Source organism: Homarus americanus, unplaced genomic scaffold (genome assembly GCF_018991925.1).
Source record: "Homarus americanus isolate GMGI-L3 unplaced genomic scaffold, GMGI_Hamer_2.0 scaffold42818, whole genome shotgun sequence".
Classification (NCBI taxonomy): domain Eukaryota; kingdom Metazoa; phylum Arthropoda; class Malacostraca; order Decapoda; family Nephropidae; genus Homarus; species Homarus americanus.
In genome coordinates this window covers 1,042,502-1,057,500 of record NW_024741585.1, presented here as the reverse complement: position 1 = coordinate 1,057,500, position 14,999 = coordinate 1,042,502, and the positions used below count along the sequence as shown (strand labels likewise).

The 14,999-nt window shown below is 40.6% G+C and overlaps 1 protein-coding gene across 4 annotated transcripts in view; it reads right to left on the bottom strand.

Moving 5' to 3' along the window:
• The window catches only part of LOC121875971 (5-hydroxytryptamine receptor 1-like), a 40,220-nt gene that overhangs the window by 8,213 nt on the left and 17,008 nt on the right, over nt 1-14,999 (bottom strand). For 2 of the 4 annotated variants that reach the window (XM_042380799.1, XM_042380798.1), the window contains 5 exons: nt 11,874-13,218; nt 7,878-8,001; nt 6,536-6,583; nt 3,509-3,800; nt 1,825-2,015 (listed from right to left, as the gene is read on the bottom strand). In XM_042380799.1, the coding sequence (XP_042236733.1) occupies nt 1,825-2,015; nt 3,509-3,800; nt 6,536-6,583; nt 7,878-8,001; nt 11,874-12,793 (1,575 nt within the window). In that variant the 5' untranslated portion in view covers nt 12,794-13,218. Of the gene's footprint in view, nt 1-1,824; nt 2,016-3,508; nt 3,801-6,535; nt 6,584-7,877; nt 8,002-11,873; nt 13,219-13,424; nt 13,557-14,999 lie in introns of those variants that run through there. The other 2 variants (XM_042380800.1, XM_042380801.1) reach the window with 2 other exon arrangements.

Below are 14,999 nucleotides of genomic sequence, written 5' to 3'. Positions count from 1 at the left end.
AGGCAGCTTCTACCTGGACCCAGAGTCTTGTTGACGCCTCTAGCGAGAAACTCGTTGCATGCTTATGGCTTCCCGGGTCTTTTGCCTTCCCTAATATTAACTCTCAATGCCTTTGGTGCAGAGCTAAGAGAGTGGCTGAAATGATGTCGACAGTGAGAGCCTCTACGTCGGCTGCTGGGAGTAACACTATGGGGTTTTCAACCTTATAGGATTTCTAGCATAACACTTTGATGTCATTGAAGACAGACGAATGTGTGAAGATAGTGCTAACCACCATTACTGTTTTGATGGGTTATCACAATGCATGAACAATTTTTTTTCTGTTCTCAAGCGTAACAAAAGGAAAAAATATTTTGAAGATGTCCAGTTTATACAGATGGTCAACCAAGTTATAAAAGACAATATTTTCATCGATGACGAACATATATATATGTGTGTGTGTGTGTGTGTGTGTGTGTGTGTGTGTGTGTGTGTGTGTGTTGTTCCCTGGAATAATTATAACATTCTGACCATTACATATATACATTTCATGAGAATCTAATTATAAGATATATTCCTATATCTAAATTACTCTCTCAAACTGTAATCACACACACACACACACACACACACACACACACACACACACACATATCATCATCATCACAGTGAAACTATTTCTACACACTCAGCGCCAAACTGCATGTAGTTCAGAGGAAAATTTACAGTACATGTATTTCAGTGTTGACAAACTAGATTAACAAATGTGAGTTTCGTCATTAAAGGCTTTTAGATATGGGGAATAACTTTACTCACAAACCCGGATATATTGTGGTAGTTTATTGTTGATTTTAACTATATATAATACAGTTTACATTACCTGGATTAAAGATATCAGGCTACACTTGGTGATTCAGACACAGACGATTGATGACATACAAACAGACAGACACTCGGGGAGAGGGGAGGTGAGGGGGGGGTAAAAAAAGCCTACCTCTTCTTTCTCAAACATAAAAACAAACACTGATTCAGACACTCATAAACCGTCACTGGTAGAGAGTTAGTGAAGCCTAGAAATAAAAATACTCTCGGGTTAATCCTCACAACCAACTTGCGGCCAAATGTCAGAGACCACAATGGTGTGAAAAACTAAAAACTGCAGCAAATATTTTTAGAGTGAGTGGCTTTTTGGGAAATGTTTTTTGACCCATAAAATAAAATAAAATAAATAACAGTTGTAGAATTTGTAACTAATAGATGTTGTAAATTACAGTTGTTGTTAAATAATAGTTGTTGTAAATAATAGTTGTTGTAAATAATAGTTGTAAATAATAGTTGTAAATAAAAGTTGTTGTAAATAATAGTTGTTGTAAGTAAAAGTTGTAAATAAAAGTTGTAAATAATAGTTGTTGTAAATAATAGTTGTTGTAAAAGTATGATTAATATCTTCTATCATATTGAGTCACCTTGGACATAAATATATTTAGTATTAGCGACCTTTCTACTTTCACTTTGACCTCTGATAATTATTAATTTAGGTAAAGAACTGTATGTGTGTGTGTGTGTGTGTGTGTGTGTGTGTAGGTTAGGTTAAGTTAAAACATCTCTAGCATCACCATTTTTCTCTATTAAAATACAATTAACAGAAAATGCCGTAAAAAATACATTAAAATTATTATTCAATTTTCTAACTTTATAAAATCTTTAGTCATTTAATACGATTCATAATTTATTTTGTATTTGTTTTAACTAAATAAAAATAAAGTGAAATTTACCATCACTAAATATTATATATTAGTTACTTATATGTTTGTTGAAGTCATTAAAGATTATTAGAAAACTTACCTGAAACGGCTTCCTGAAATCCTTGTTGAGTGTCGCGTAGATGATGGGGTTGAGGAGAGAGTTAGTGTACCCGAGCCAGAGGAAGAGAGAGGATATCCAGGCAGGGATGGCCGAGGGCTTCTTGAAGGGACGCACCAGGGCCAACACGAAGAACGGCAGCCAACACACCACAAACGCGCTCATGATGATCCCTGTGTGACAACCATCTCGTTATAACAGAGCTTAGTTTATCACTTCTCAATATAGCAAAGTGTTATGTTATATGATAGAGAAACATATATTAATACGTGCTTTTGGTGTCTATTCAGAAATTAAGAAAACAAATATTTTTTTCAGAATTTACAAACTTTTAAATTTTTTTCTTTTACATTTTTAAGACAGGAGTCGATTTTCTAATACGTAGTCATTTCCTTCAAGGGTTGGCAACACTTTTGTTCGTGGATTTTGGCAACACTGTACACTTCTGTCAAATTAATCTTCCTTAGCGCTTGTGAGGGAAATATTACCTACACAGTATATATAAAAAAGAACTCATCTGAATCTCATATTGTCTCATTTTTTGCATATATTACAAAGGCTGACTGCAATATAAATAAAAAAAAAACCCGCTGCGCAATAAAGTTTTTGTCTATTTTTTTTCTTCCGGGTTATGCTCGCTGCCTCTGATGGCCACTCCAACTTTTATATTAAAAGTAAGTAATTCACCATGATGCAGCGTTATATGAGAATCACAACGGAAAGTTTCTGATCGGAACGTCAACAGTTAATGAGGGAAACAGTACAGCTAATAAAACAACACGATATGGGTTTAAAATGACAAACTTTAGGGGAAATATAAACAACGGGAACTGAGAGACGATCTGTTAACAGGTAATGGCAGGAAGTGAGTTTATTTTCCTTCCGTTTTATAATTGTGACAGCTATTACCTTGAACGGGGGAGTCATACCTCATTAGTGTATGCTGTATCTCTGGTCAATATTTACATCAAACAACGAGGAAAAACATTAAATTACTATTGCTTAATTAAATGCACCAGGTGTGTGTACTCAACGAAACAAGTTTATTAATTATGTTTAGTATTAGGTAAATTTTGGCTTTAAATCTGGATATTAAATTTTTTTTTTTATATTACTTAATGAGATAAATTGATGTTGTGTAAATATTAATAATTATAACAGATTTAATTACTTGTTTGTGTCAAGAGTTATTCATTAATGATAACAGAATAAATGCCATACATAATATTACTGGTATATCAATTTTAAATGTTACTATAATTAAATAAGTCACAATTACTGTTATACAATCCCCAAGTTAGAATTAATATACATAAGCAAAAGAAAGATAGACGTTTAGTCACAATTCTGTACAAAGCGGTGATGAAAATTATTATACTTTTATTACAGAACCCTAAAAAAATAATATTTTAAGACATGCAGTAAACAGAACCTAAATATCACTAGGAATAAAGTCTGATCAGAATTTTTTTTTCACAATGATCAAACTTTATTATTACTGATTTTTTAGTTTCTGTTTACTGCAAGTCTTAAAATATAGTAATTATTTAGGGTTTTTGAATAAAAAGAGTGACCTGTATCAATGTTTCATTCAAGGATTCTCTCCGTGTAAGAAATATTAAAGTGTCAGCAATACTTAACATGATAAACACCAGAAGCAGCTCACCTAACGTAGTGGACGCCTTGCGTTCCTTAGCCAACGCAAACTTCAACTTGATTTTAGGCGGATGACTGCGTTTCCTGGGCGAGCCATTGGTGCCAGAACCGTTGGTAGACTGGCAGGCGTTGTAACAGTTATGGCCGTGTTGTGGCTGCGTGGGCGTGCGAGCGCCGGCATTGGCGTTGGGCGGGTGGGCCTTACCGTTGGTCTCACAGAGTGACCAACGAGAGCCGGTGGTGGAGTCAGCGGAGGCGGCCGACGACACCGAAGAGCTGCACACCACCAGGCGGGGCGGCACCTGCAACATACCAACAACACTACACTTAGTCTCTCGGTCTTATGTAAGTTGTATGTCTGTACTGGTGTATGTATGATTATTGGGGTAGTCAGCATGCTTGCCTCGCAAGCGAGAGGACCCGGGTTCTTTCCCGGGCAGGGTAAAACTATGGGCAAGTTCCTTTACGCTATTTGTCTACCCAACAGTAATTTGGAACCTGGATGTTACTCGATTTAGCAGATCGTGTTCTGGGGTAATGGTTAGCCCGTGCAGTTGACAAGTTGTCCAGTCTTCTCGGACCTTCCTCGACACTGGATCATGCAACTCGTTAACAACAGTTTAGTTAAGTTAATCGTTTGTGTTACCGCCCACGGGGAACCACGTGGACAGTGTTAATAAATTGTTTGAAAAAGTTTAGTTATGAGAGTATTGAAGATGTAGGAGAGGGGAGTGGAGGGAGCCAAGAAGATGTTTACAACAGAGCGGTCTTGCTGAAGTAGACAGTTCTGCAGGTGGCTGTGTCTGTCTGGCCTTACATATACTCAGACTACCTCTTACAGCCATACTGTGAACACCTCTGCTGGCATTAGACCCATAACACGTAAGTGTGATTGTGGTTTATCAAATAATTAGCGTATACGAGAATTACTTATCTTATAAACGCACATTCTTTATGTTATAATTTGATGAAGAGTTCAATGTGGTTCTGTTACTGTGCCCTGCTTTGATTACTGTGTCTGGATCAATGAGAACCTATATATATAATGATGAGTCCGTATCAATCAACACCAACCAGGTTGATGGTACGCATGGATTCACTAATGGCGCAACACAATAAAGTATTTCATTTAAAAAACAAAAAAAACAAAACGGATCCTTTATTGTCTGGTCATGTACTTTAAGTCTCCATCCTGGGTAATTGTAGAGTATGTTCAACACCACGAAGCTATATGAGGGACCCGGGCTGACGTCTGAAATATGTTGACCAAACTATTCTGACGCAATAAACACAATACGAATGAAAAAAAAAACACAAAAAACAAGATTTATGATAAAGATATAATTCGAATAAAATCAAAGATAGGAGCGTCTTGCTTAATGAAGAAACAAAAAAAAAACAAATATGGTGGGTTTTAATGTGTGGGGTGCGTGTTAGGGTGTGGGGTGGGTGTTAGGGTGTGGGGTGCGTGTTAGGGTGGGGTGGTGTTAGGGTGTGGGGTGGGTATTAGGGTGTGGGGTGGGTGTTAGGGTGTGGGAGTGTTAGGGGTGTGGGGTGGGTATTAGGGTGTGGGGTGGGTGTTAGGGTGTGGGGTGGGTGTTAGGGTGTGGGGTGGTGTTAGGGTGTGGGGTGGGTATTAGAGTGTGGGGTGGGTGTGGGTGTGGGGTGGGTGTTAGGGTGTGGGGGTGGGTGTTAGGGGGTGGGTGTAGGGTGGGGTGGGTGTGGGTGTGGGGTGGGTGTTAGGGGGTGGGGTGGGTGTTATGGTGTGGGGTGAGTGTTAGGGTGTTGGGTGGGTGTTAGTGTGTTGAGAATAGGAGTTGATGTGTGGGGTAAGAGATAGTGTGGGGGTGCATGGAAGTTGATGTGTGGGTGGAGGACATAGTTGATGTGTGGGTGTAGGTGGGAAGATACTAAGCATGTGGGAGAATTTATAATATGTAATCCTTCACTAGCAGACACAACATAATAAATAATTCCGTAGTTTCATTCGTTCACTAATATATTCACATCGGTCACCGTTCAATCATCTGTTCAATAATCCAGCCACTGAATGTCCTGTATAAATAACTGTAAGGCCGTATGGCTATCTGGTGATTCACAATAATAGGGAAACGGACGCCCAGAACTCAATAAATAAAATCAAGCAAACAATTCTATACAGGAATATTTGTCATTTGAGGAAAGTTTACATACTGGGATAATAACTTGTGATCGTGTAAGAATAATCAATATATACGGTGTACTTTCCAACACCCGGGAACATCCACCTTGCAACGGTAGGCTATTATATCGTCGGGAGTTAAATAAACGCCTTGTGACATGAATTTTGTGTTATGAGCGTAAGTTATATTATCAGTTTCCCGCCCAAATTACCGATATTGTGTGTTAGTTGACGAAACAGCAACACAGCTTAAAAAAAAGGGGGGGACAGGTTCTGTCACGGTGTACAGAATGCTGAAGAAATAAAAAAAAAAACGCCCATGTTAATTTAATAAATATTGTTGTACTTGAGCTTTGAGACCACCACGATCATGATGTATTTACCTTTAATCAGACGTATTTCTAGCACATCTCGTGATGGCGGCGTGAGTGTTGACATCCTCGCCCAAGTATTGCAATTACTCACATGAAACACACTGTGTCCTGGTTACATCAGAGGCGTCCCCAGCCAACAGGTAGTCAGGGCCTCTCACTGGATCCTCACTGACATCATTACACCTCACTATTTTCATCCTAGTCTGAAATCATACACGAGGACTCGACCACTCTGCCATCATGACCTGGTTTCTGATGATCACGAAAATGACAAAGAAATAAAACATAAAAACGAAACCAAAATATTCTTCTTGGTAATCCTGCGTCTCTGGCAGTAGGAAACGAACTTATTATTCTTAAGGTTTAATGGATTCTATAATCGCCTTTAATTATATCAGGATATTCTATATATGTACAAAGCGGACTTAAGAGCATACAGCTGCTACACTATATGGTTACACTAATTCTATAAAGCTTCAAATGGTCACTAAGAAACGCTTACCATAGAATTAGTTTTGTGTCCACACTGAGCGGACATCACACTCTCATCCTGCGGGGAAAGGCCAGCTTAATGTGTGTCCTTTTAACAAGATGAAAACATGTTTGTGGACAGACAGATCTTCACCGTCACTACTGTACTATAATGTGTAGTGTACAGTGTGTCCTGTATAGTGTGTCCTGTATAGTGAGCTTCAACACGTACATTTAATAACGGTGTTAAGATGAATATAATCCATGTCGTAACAGGATCTCTTGGTATTAGTAAATGAACATTTAGATGGACATAAATATATGGAATACCAGCAAAACAATTAACTTATTTGTGTTGTAATATACAGACAGACAGACAGACAGACAGACAGACAGGCAGACAGACAGACAGACACACACACACACACACACACACGTCTACACTATGAAGACATTTATAATCCAACAGTGACGTAGGTACAGACCTTTAGAGGCAGTGGGTGGTTGTCATGACCACACATGTGACACAAACACCAAAATAACCCAATAAAGATACCTATTATAGTAACACATGTAGTACAACTAACACATGTAGTACAACTAACACATGTAGTACAACTAACACATGTAGTACAACTAACACATGTAGTACAACTAACACATGTAGTACAACTAACACATGTAGTACAACTAACACATGTAGTACAACTAACACATGTAGTACAACTAACACATGTAGTACAACTAACACATGGGTTAACAGCGCCTCAGGTTAATGCCGCTTCAGCTGTATTATAAGACTTAGTTTTTGTTGTCACTGTTATGATGTTACTGTAATCGTTACGTCTGTTACTTGATACACGTGTTTGTGTGTTTGTCTCTGTCAGTGCAATACAAACGGGGCAACTGGAGTTATCATCAGCTGGAAATGAGAAACTACATTAAAACTCTAATCACCTTCACCTAACGATCCTCAGGTGCTTAGATGCCAGATACTACCAAGTGTCCAGAGAGTTTTGTCCGCAACAGTACACAGTGACTAACGGGAAGGTCAAGGCTAAGATGAATATTTGAACGCCGATGGACAATGAACTATCAAGTGTAACCTTTCAAGAGCCTGAAGAAGTATAATAGACTCAGTCACTCACACGAAATTCCAACGTAAAACACAATATGATTTATGATTATTGTTTTATTTTTTACTCAAGTCCCTTTATGTTCTACTGTGATGTGATATATTGTGTGTTTTAATTCACTATGGTTTTCGTCATGATATTGCATCTTCTGGGATGTGTGTGTGTGTGAGATAGAGAGAGAGAGAGAGAGAGGAGAGGGGGGGTCAGGGGTGTGAGAGAGAGGAGGGAATATCTTACCTCCAGGTGATGTGGACTATCTGGCCCCAGTAGGCTGCCTGTCTCGTCTTTGGAAGATAAAGGTGGAGCCTCAGGAGCCAACCTGGTCTCCACACCACCATTGTTGACCTCCACCACGCTGTACCTGAAGCGAGACACAACACAACATTACCACCAAATTGACCTCCATTATATGTTTTTTAGCCAAGAACAAAAGATCAATGAAAATTTCTTCAGTGTTATCCTCTCCGAAGTCTGGTTATACACTACAGTATACGGGTTCTCTTGATGGTACAGTACATGGCAAATCTCAAGTGACAATAAACACGTCTGCTCCTCTACCTACACGCACTTAGCATGTTTTGTTTTGCACCTCATGTTAGACCCCAGCCCACCGTGACCATGTTAGGTGAGGACAGTACAATAATATTTGAATAAAGGTTAGGTTAGGTTCTCTAAGTTAATTTTTATATATAAGTAGAGGAATGCAGAAACTTCAACGTCATGTACTGAATGCATCAATAATATGTAACCATGTGTGTCTCAGGTACATATTACTGACGTCAATAACTAAACTAAATCACAAGTCAGGAATTTTAATCAAACTATCAATCACTGACACGATTCATTATTTTCCTGTGATATGATTTTATTACTGATTTATATATATATATAAATAACATCAATACAGACAACATTAACAACTGTGAGTACACTTTAGTTTAGTTTGGTCACACACACACACACACACACACACACACACACACACACACACACACACACACACACACACACACACACACACACACACACACACACACACACACACACACACACACACACACACACACACACCTGAGGGAATGATGAATATTATCCCTACTTGACATCAAAAAACATTTCCTCCTATATCATGGTAACGCTTATTAGATGAGACTCGATAACCTCACCAATAGACCAGAGCGACAGGTAGTTTGTTGTTATTGGAGACACACAGGTTGAGAATCAATTACCTCCGGGAGATTGGAAGCCCTGAGTTGTGGGTGGATGTCTTCCCACTACAACACCTTGAAGAATTACGGTTCAAGGATTTAGCATAGCGATTTATTACACGGGAAATTGCCTTAGGTCTTCGTAGACTTCAGGTTGGCAGGGTATATTTTGATAATGGTTCGTTAAGGGCAGTGAGGATACACCATACTGTAAACTAAGCCTACGGTATACACAAGAAGACAGTATGGCTGGTACTACACTTGGATGCCTTCATTTCCCCAACTGCATTGTTATATGCCAAGCACAGGAGTAAGCTAAGAGTGCCGTGGTTATGAATCAGATAACCTTGGGATAGGAGTCGAGCCAGCGCTTTTGAAAATAGGTAATATAAAAATGAAGAAGTCTAACCTAACCTAGCCTAAACATATTTTACCTAACCTAACCTATCCTAACCTGACCTATCATGGCCTAACCTAATCTAACCTAAACATAGTTTACCAACCCTACCCTAACCTAAAGTTTTGACAACTTGCATCTAGCACCGGGTCTGTGGACTAGTTTGCTGCACACACAGATGTTATTCGTATCTAGAAACAATTCATTATTAAATTCACTCGCTATTTCTAATAATAACAGGAAGCTGAATTCTGAATGTTGATAAGCCTGAGTTTTTCAATAGAAGTTACGTGACCGGAACCGCCAGAGCTAGCACGATCATTATGGGAATAGGTCCCTGGTCGCTGAATTGAAATCGAGGGCCGGGGCTAGACGCTGTTGTGTCCACCGCCCCCCCCCCCTCCCCCCCTTTGTGTATGTTGTGTTGGCGGTTCGGTGAATACCCGAGCTTTTTGTCAGGCATTTTTCATTCCCCTCACTACGGTCACCATTTTCATGATATTGGATTGTGTAGCTAAATTGTATATACTTTAAATACAGATTGAAATTTTTACCCAAGACAATATACCTTGAGGAATACTTAACAGAAAACTCAAAGAAACACACGATAAATTAATAAATTCTAATGAAAAAAAAAAAATGTGGGCTTTTACTTAATATTTCGTTTTCGTGAATCACGCTCTCAGAATTTCAGTGTATGGTCAGCACATGAATAAACCTAACTTGGCACTACCTGCACCTATGTATTTGTGTTTGTTGGGGGGTGAATTAAGGTCATTAGAATGCAACAAAGAACGGACCAATCCCCTGAACGGATAGTAAACTGATAAATATGAAATTATAAAAAAAAGTTAATAATCGTCATCACCTTCACTAAGCCTCAATCAATTAACGAAATCCCTCTTTCGTAGATCAAGAGAGACTAAAATGAGCAGGTCCGTGCAGGGGTTTATAGAAAATGGTTGTTGTGAGAGAAAACGAGGAGAGGCAGACTGTTTTAAAGTTCACATTTACCAGTTACTCATTTGTTTACATGCAGATTGAATCCCTCCAGAAAATTTTGATTATTTTTGGAATTAAGTAATACAATGAATGATTATAATTTTTGTAATGAACCAATCACGATATTTTGTCATTGATATTCCACATGAAAACAATACTCAGCTTATGTTATTTTGTTACCTTAATAAACGACAACACATCCATCACATAACAATAATAACTAAAAAATAATTGTGTGTGTTTTCATGTAACAGTCGCGAGAAAAAAGTAAAAAAAAAAACCACATACGAATGTTGTTTATTGTGTAGCAGCGAAGTGTTGGTCTAGTGTACATGAAGAGTATGGTGGTGTAGCCTATGTGTAAGTGTTGGTCTAGTGTACATGAAGAGTATGGTGGTGTAGCCTATGTGTAAGTGTTGGTCTAGTGTACATGAAGAGTATGGTCGTGTAGCCTATGTGTTTTATTAACTTGCTGTTTACATGTGCTTTGTTCTGCCTCATTACTAAATAACTGATTCGTCTACAGATGTTTAGGTTTGGTTAGGTTAGGTTAGGGTAGGTTTGGTTAGGTTAGGTTTGGATAAGTTAGGTTAGGTTAGGTTAGGTTAGGTTAGGGTAGGTTTGGTTAGGTTAGGTTTGGATAAGCTAGGTTAGGTTAGGTTAGGTTTTAATGATTATATTGTTACCATTTCACACAAGCAGATTTATACCTACTATACATACCCACAGTCACACACACACCCTACCCCAATACTAAGACAATCTAACTAGAATGACAAACAGGGTTAAAACGGAGTAGTATATTGTTATAAGAAATAATATGTTGATTTGTTCCTACTCTTTCTCTCAGCCGTATTCGACCTATCCAACTCTTCCCTCTCTCTCTCTCTCTCTCTCCCTCCTTCCCATCGTCTACAAACAACCTTTTACATTCTCTCCCCATAACGAGGAAACGGATAAAGTTACCCAATTAGGCTAAACTCGGTCATCAGAGAACCTAACACGGCGCACATCTTTCCCGTAAAACTTTCTCGGCTCTCTCTCTCTCTCTCTCCCTACTGTAGAAAATTTTCGCCCCCAAAACTGCTAAAGTTACAAGCTAAGAGAGATTTGACCCGAGTTCCCTTGTTAGACACGGGCTCCGTCTTTAGTAGATGGTGGAAAGTTTTGTGTGGGGACGATGGTAAGGTGGTATAGGTACGAGGTTGTTTGGTATGTTACTATTGTGATTGTTATTATTACACACACACACACACACACACACACACACACACACACAATAGGAAGCTTATATCTCTCCAGTATAAAGTACACCATCAACCATCACATGGTCGACTCGCACTTAATCACGTTAAGTTGTTATTTCCTGTGCGTAAGGGAGTGATATCCTGTCAATAAACTACGTATAGTGAAACCTCTATTTAACACTCAATATGGAGAGAAAGTTTCGTTATATCGAGGGTCCAATAGATGCAGGAGAAATATACTTTGAGTATGATCATTCACTCAGACACTCAACAGAGTATTTGTTGTTATATTTGTCAGTTTATGTTAATGTACCACCATTGAAGGTGAGGTAACTCCTACTGAACAATATAAACTCGTTGTATTACTGTGTTAACTTACCTGGACACTGGTTTAAGCTGAGTGTATGATCCAAGCACAGCAGTAGAGGCCCGGGCGTCTGCTTCAGCTTCTTCCACCAGACGAAGGTGCGCCTGGGCCTTCCGTTCCTCGTCGACGATCCTCTTGGCGGCGCAGAAGATCTTGTAGTAAACGATGACCATCACTGTTAGGGGAATGTAGAAGGAGCCGAAGGTGGCATAGATTTGGTACCAAAAATTTTGGCAGACCTCGCAGATGGAGCCGTCCCCGTGCTCGTTGCCGAGTATGAGGATGGGCGGAACGCTAATGAAGGCCGCCCCGAGCCAGACAAAGGCGATGTAAGCCACCATCCTACGAGGAGTCCGCTTAACACCATACTCCAGAGGTCTGGTGATGGCCAAGTATCTGTCCACGCTAATCATACACAGGTTGAGGATGCTGGCAGTGCAGGATAATACGTCAAACGACACCCACACGTCGCAGGCTAACTGTCCGAACTGCCATTCGCCCAACAGTTCATGTAACAGAGCCATGGGCATGACCAACAGTGCCACACACAGATCTGACACTGCCAAACTAACAAGTAGATAGTTGTATGGCCTCCTGAGTTTCCTGACGAGGCAGACGGCGACGCACACAAGCAAGTTTCCCACAACAGTACCCACGATGATCATAAGCAGCACTAGCACCACCAGCACCGTCGTAAACAGCATATAAAGAGCACTCCCACCGGTCTCCACCCCTCCATCACCGAGCACTGTGTAGTTAACCGGATCCACCGTTACCAAAGCAGAGTCAGTGCCTACCATTGGTCCTTGTGCGCCCTCAGCTGGGGTGTGGGCGGCTTCAGAGGGCTGCAAAATCAACTTGGCGGCGTGGGATATGTTGAAGAGAGGGTGTAGGGATGGTGTTGGACTTGCCACGCCCGCCGAGGCCAACATAGCCACAGCGAGCACCACGTCTCTTGAGACTTAGCCCGGCTGATGCAAGGCTGTGTGCCCCATGTCACCAGGAACCCTCCACCACCGCTCACCATCAACGTCACCAGCACACCTTCACTCACACTCACTCCGATGCAAATGACACAAAAGAACAAGTATTTTTTCTTCAGTACTCTCTAAGTCTAAAATAAATCCTTTATAGGCACTAATCACACTTTATTTTCGTGTGACTCAAGAAGTATGTTCAAGTTGTCATTATTAACTTCAATCATGTATGTAAAATTGTTTAAAATGAGATCACGTCACACTTTTCCATTGTATTTCTAGTATAATTTTTAATTAATTTCTTGTCGAGTTGAGAGACCACAGGCAAGAGATGCTGCCAGGAAGAGTTGAGTCGTCTGCCTCCCACACCTCGCCCGTGTCTGAAAGAGAAAGAAAAGATATTATAGATTATCTGAAGATGAACATTAATCACATAACCCAATAAAGTGAAGGGATTAAATCTGATGTTTGATTTTAATACAAATTTTGCTTGTTTGAACTAATAAGTAATCGTAATACGTGTTTTGGTTTTCCCACCTAGTTAAGAGGAGAGTTATCAAGGATAGTACCAGAATCAAGGACTCACACTAAGACGGTCATTAAGGAGAGGAGAAGGAAGCCGTGACGAGGGTTTATCTCCACTGACAACAAGGATATTCTCTCCTCTGAAGTCTAGTCTGCCATTAAGAAGATCACAGCCACACAGAGGAGAACACCACCCCTACAAATTGAATGTGAAATGTGAATGATTGGCGGCGGACCTCCTGGAACAGCCAACACTATCGGTAGCCAATTCAACTCTGGTAGAAGCTCCGCCAACTACTACACTCGCCCTCAGGCTATCAAACAGGGAGCTGAGATTGAACAACTTATTTGACGATGTCGAAAGCCTTGACTATAATGGTGTATTCTCTTAGGTTGAAATCCTCTCGGCTCTCAGAGATTCCGTAAGGATACTAACACAAGGTATTATAGGATTACGCGGAAAGTGATTAAATATCTCACTTAGGAAACCTGAGGAAGATGACGTAAGTATTAAATGGAATTTGGGTGATCAGAACATATCGTAGTTGTTCATGATGTACACACACTCTTAAAAGTAACGTTACGGAGGGAATAAATGGCTTGTCAAAATGAACACTGTGACTCCTGTTGTCTCGGTAGGGTTATCAAAATCCTTCGTCCGTTGTGTCATATTGTCTCACACAAAATTATTTAAGATATTTCCTGGTACGAGTTACCTATTCCACAAGTAGACAAATATCTTTCAAATCTAAAGTCATTCTAACTATTTGAAAAAGATCCGGGAGGGAATGATGGAGTGATGGTTGATGTATTGTTTCAGAAGTGAGTTGTTTACTGAATGATCGTCAGCGAGAACACACAACATGATTAAATAAAACTTGAACAAGGTAAAGAAAACATTATCTCTTGTACTGAAGTTAAGGGCAGCAATATTCTTAAGTTGGGAGGAAAGTTTAAGACATGAAGTGGCTGTTGGGGACGAGGGGGAGTATTGGTCGGGAATGAGGGAGAGTGTTGGTGGGGATGAGGGAGAGTGTTGGTGGGGATGAGGGAGAGTGTTGGTGGGGATGAGGGAGAGTGTTGGTGGGGATGAGGGAGAGTGTTGGTGGGGATGAGGGAGAGTGTTGGGTGGGGTCAGGAGAGAGAGTGTTGGCATGGATGAGGGAGTGTTGGTGGGGACAGGGAGTGTTGAGTGGGGATGAGGGAGAGTGTTGGTGGGGATGAGGGAGTGTTTGGTGGGGGATGAGGGAGGTGTTGGTGGGGATGAGGGGAGGTGTTGGTGGGGATGAGGTGTTGGGCGGATGAGGGAGTGTTGGTGGGGATGGGGAAGTGTTGGCAGGTGGGGATGAGGGAGAGTGTTGTGGGGATGGGGAGAGTGTTGGGTGGGGATGAGGGAGAGGAGGAGGAGGAGGAGGAGGAGGAGGGTGGAGGGATCTAGTGGAGGTGGGGGGCAGGGGAGGGTTGTGATTCTGGCTCAGTGGCTCCAGCCATTGACAACTTAATGAGAGCTGGCGAGAGCTGTGATGGGCTCATTTTCCGACCCAACAGTACGAAAGGTTCCTCCCGTGACTCATATAATTAGGCACAGACCTCCCTCGCTGGTAGCCAGAGATTAAAGTCTCGACTCTTTTTCTAA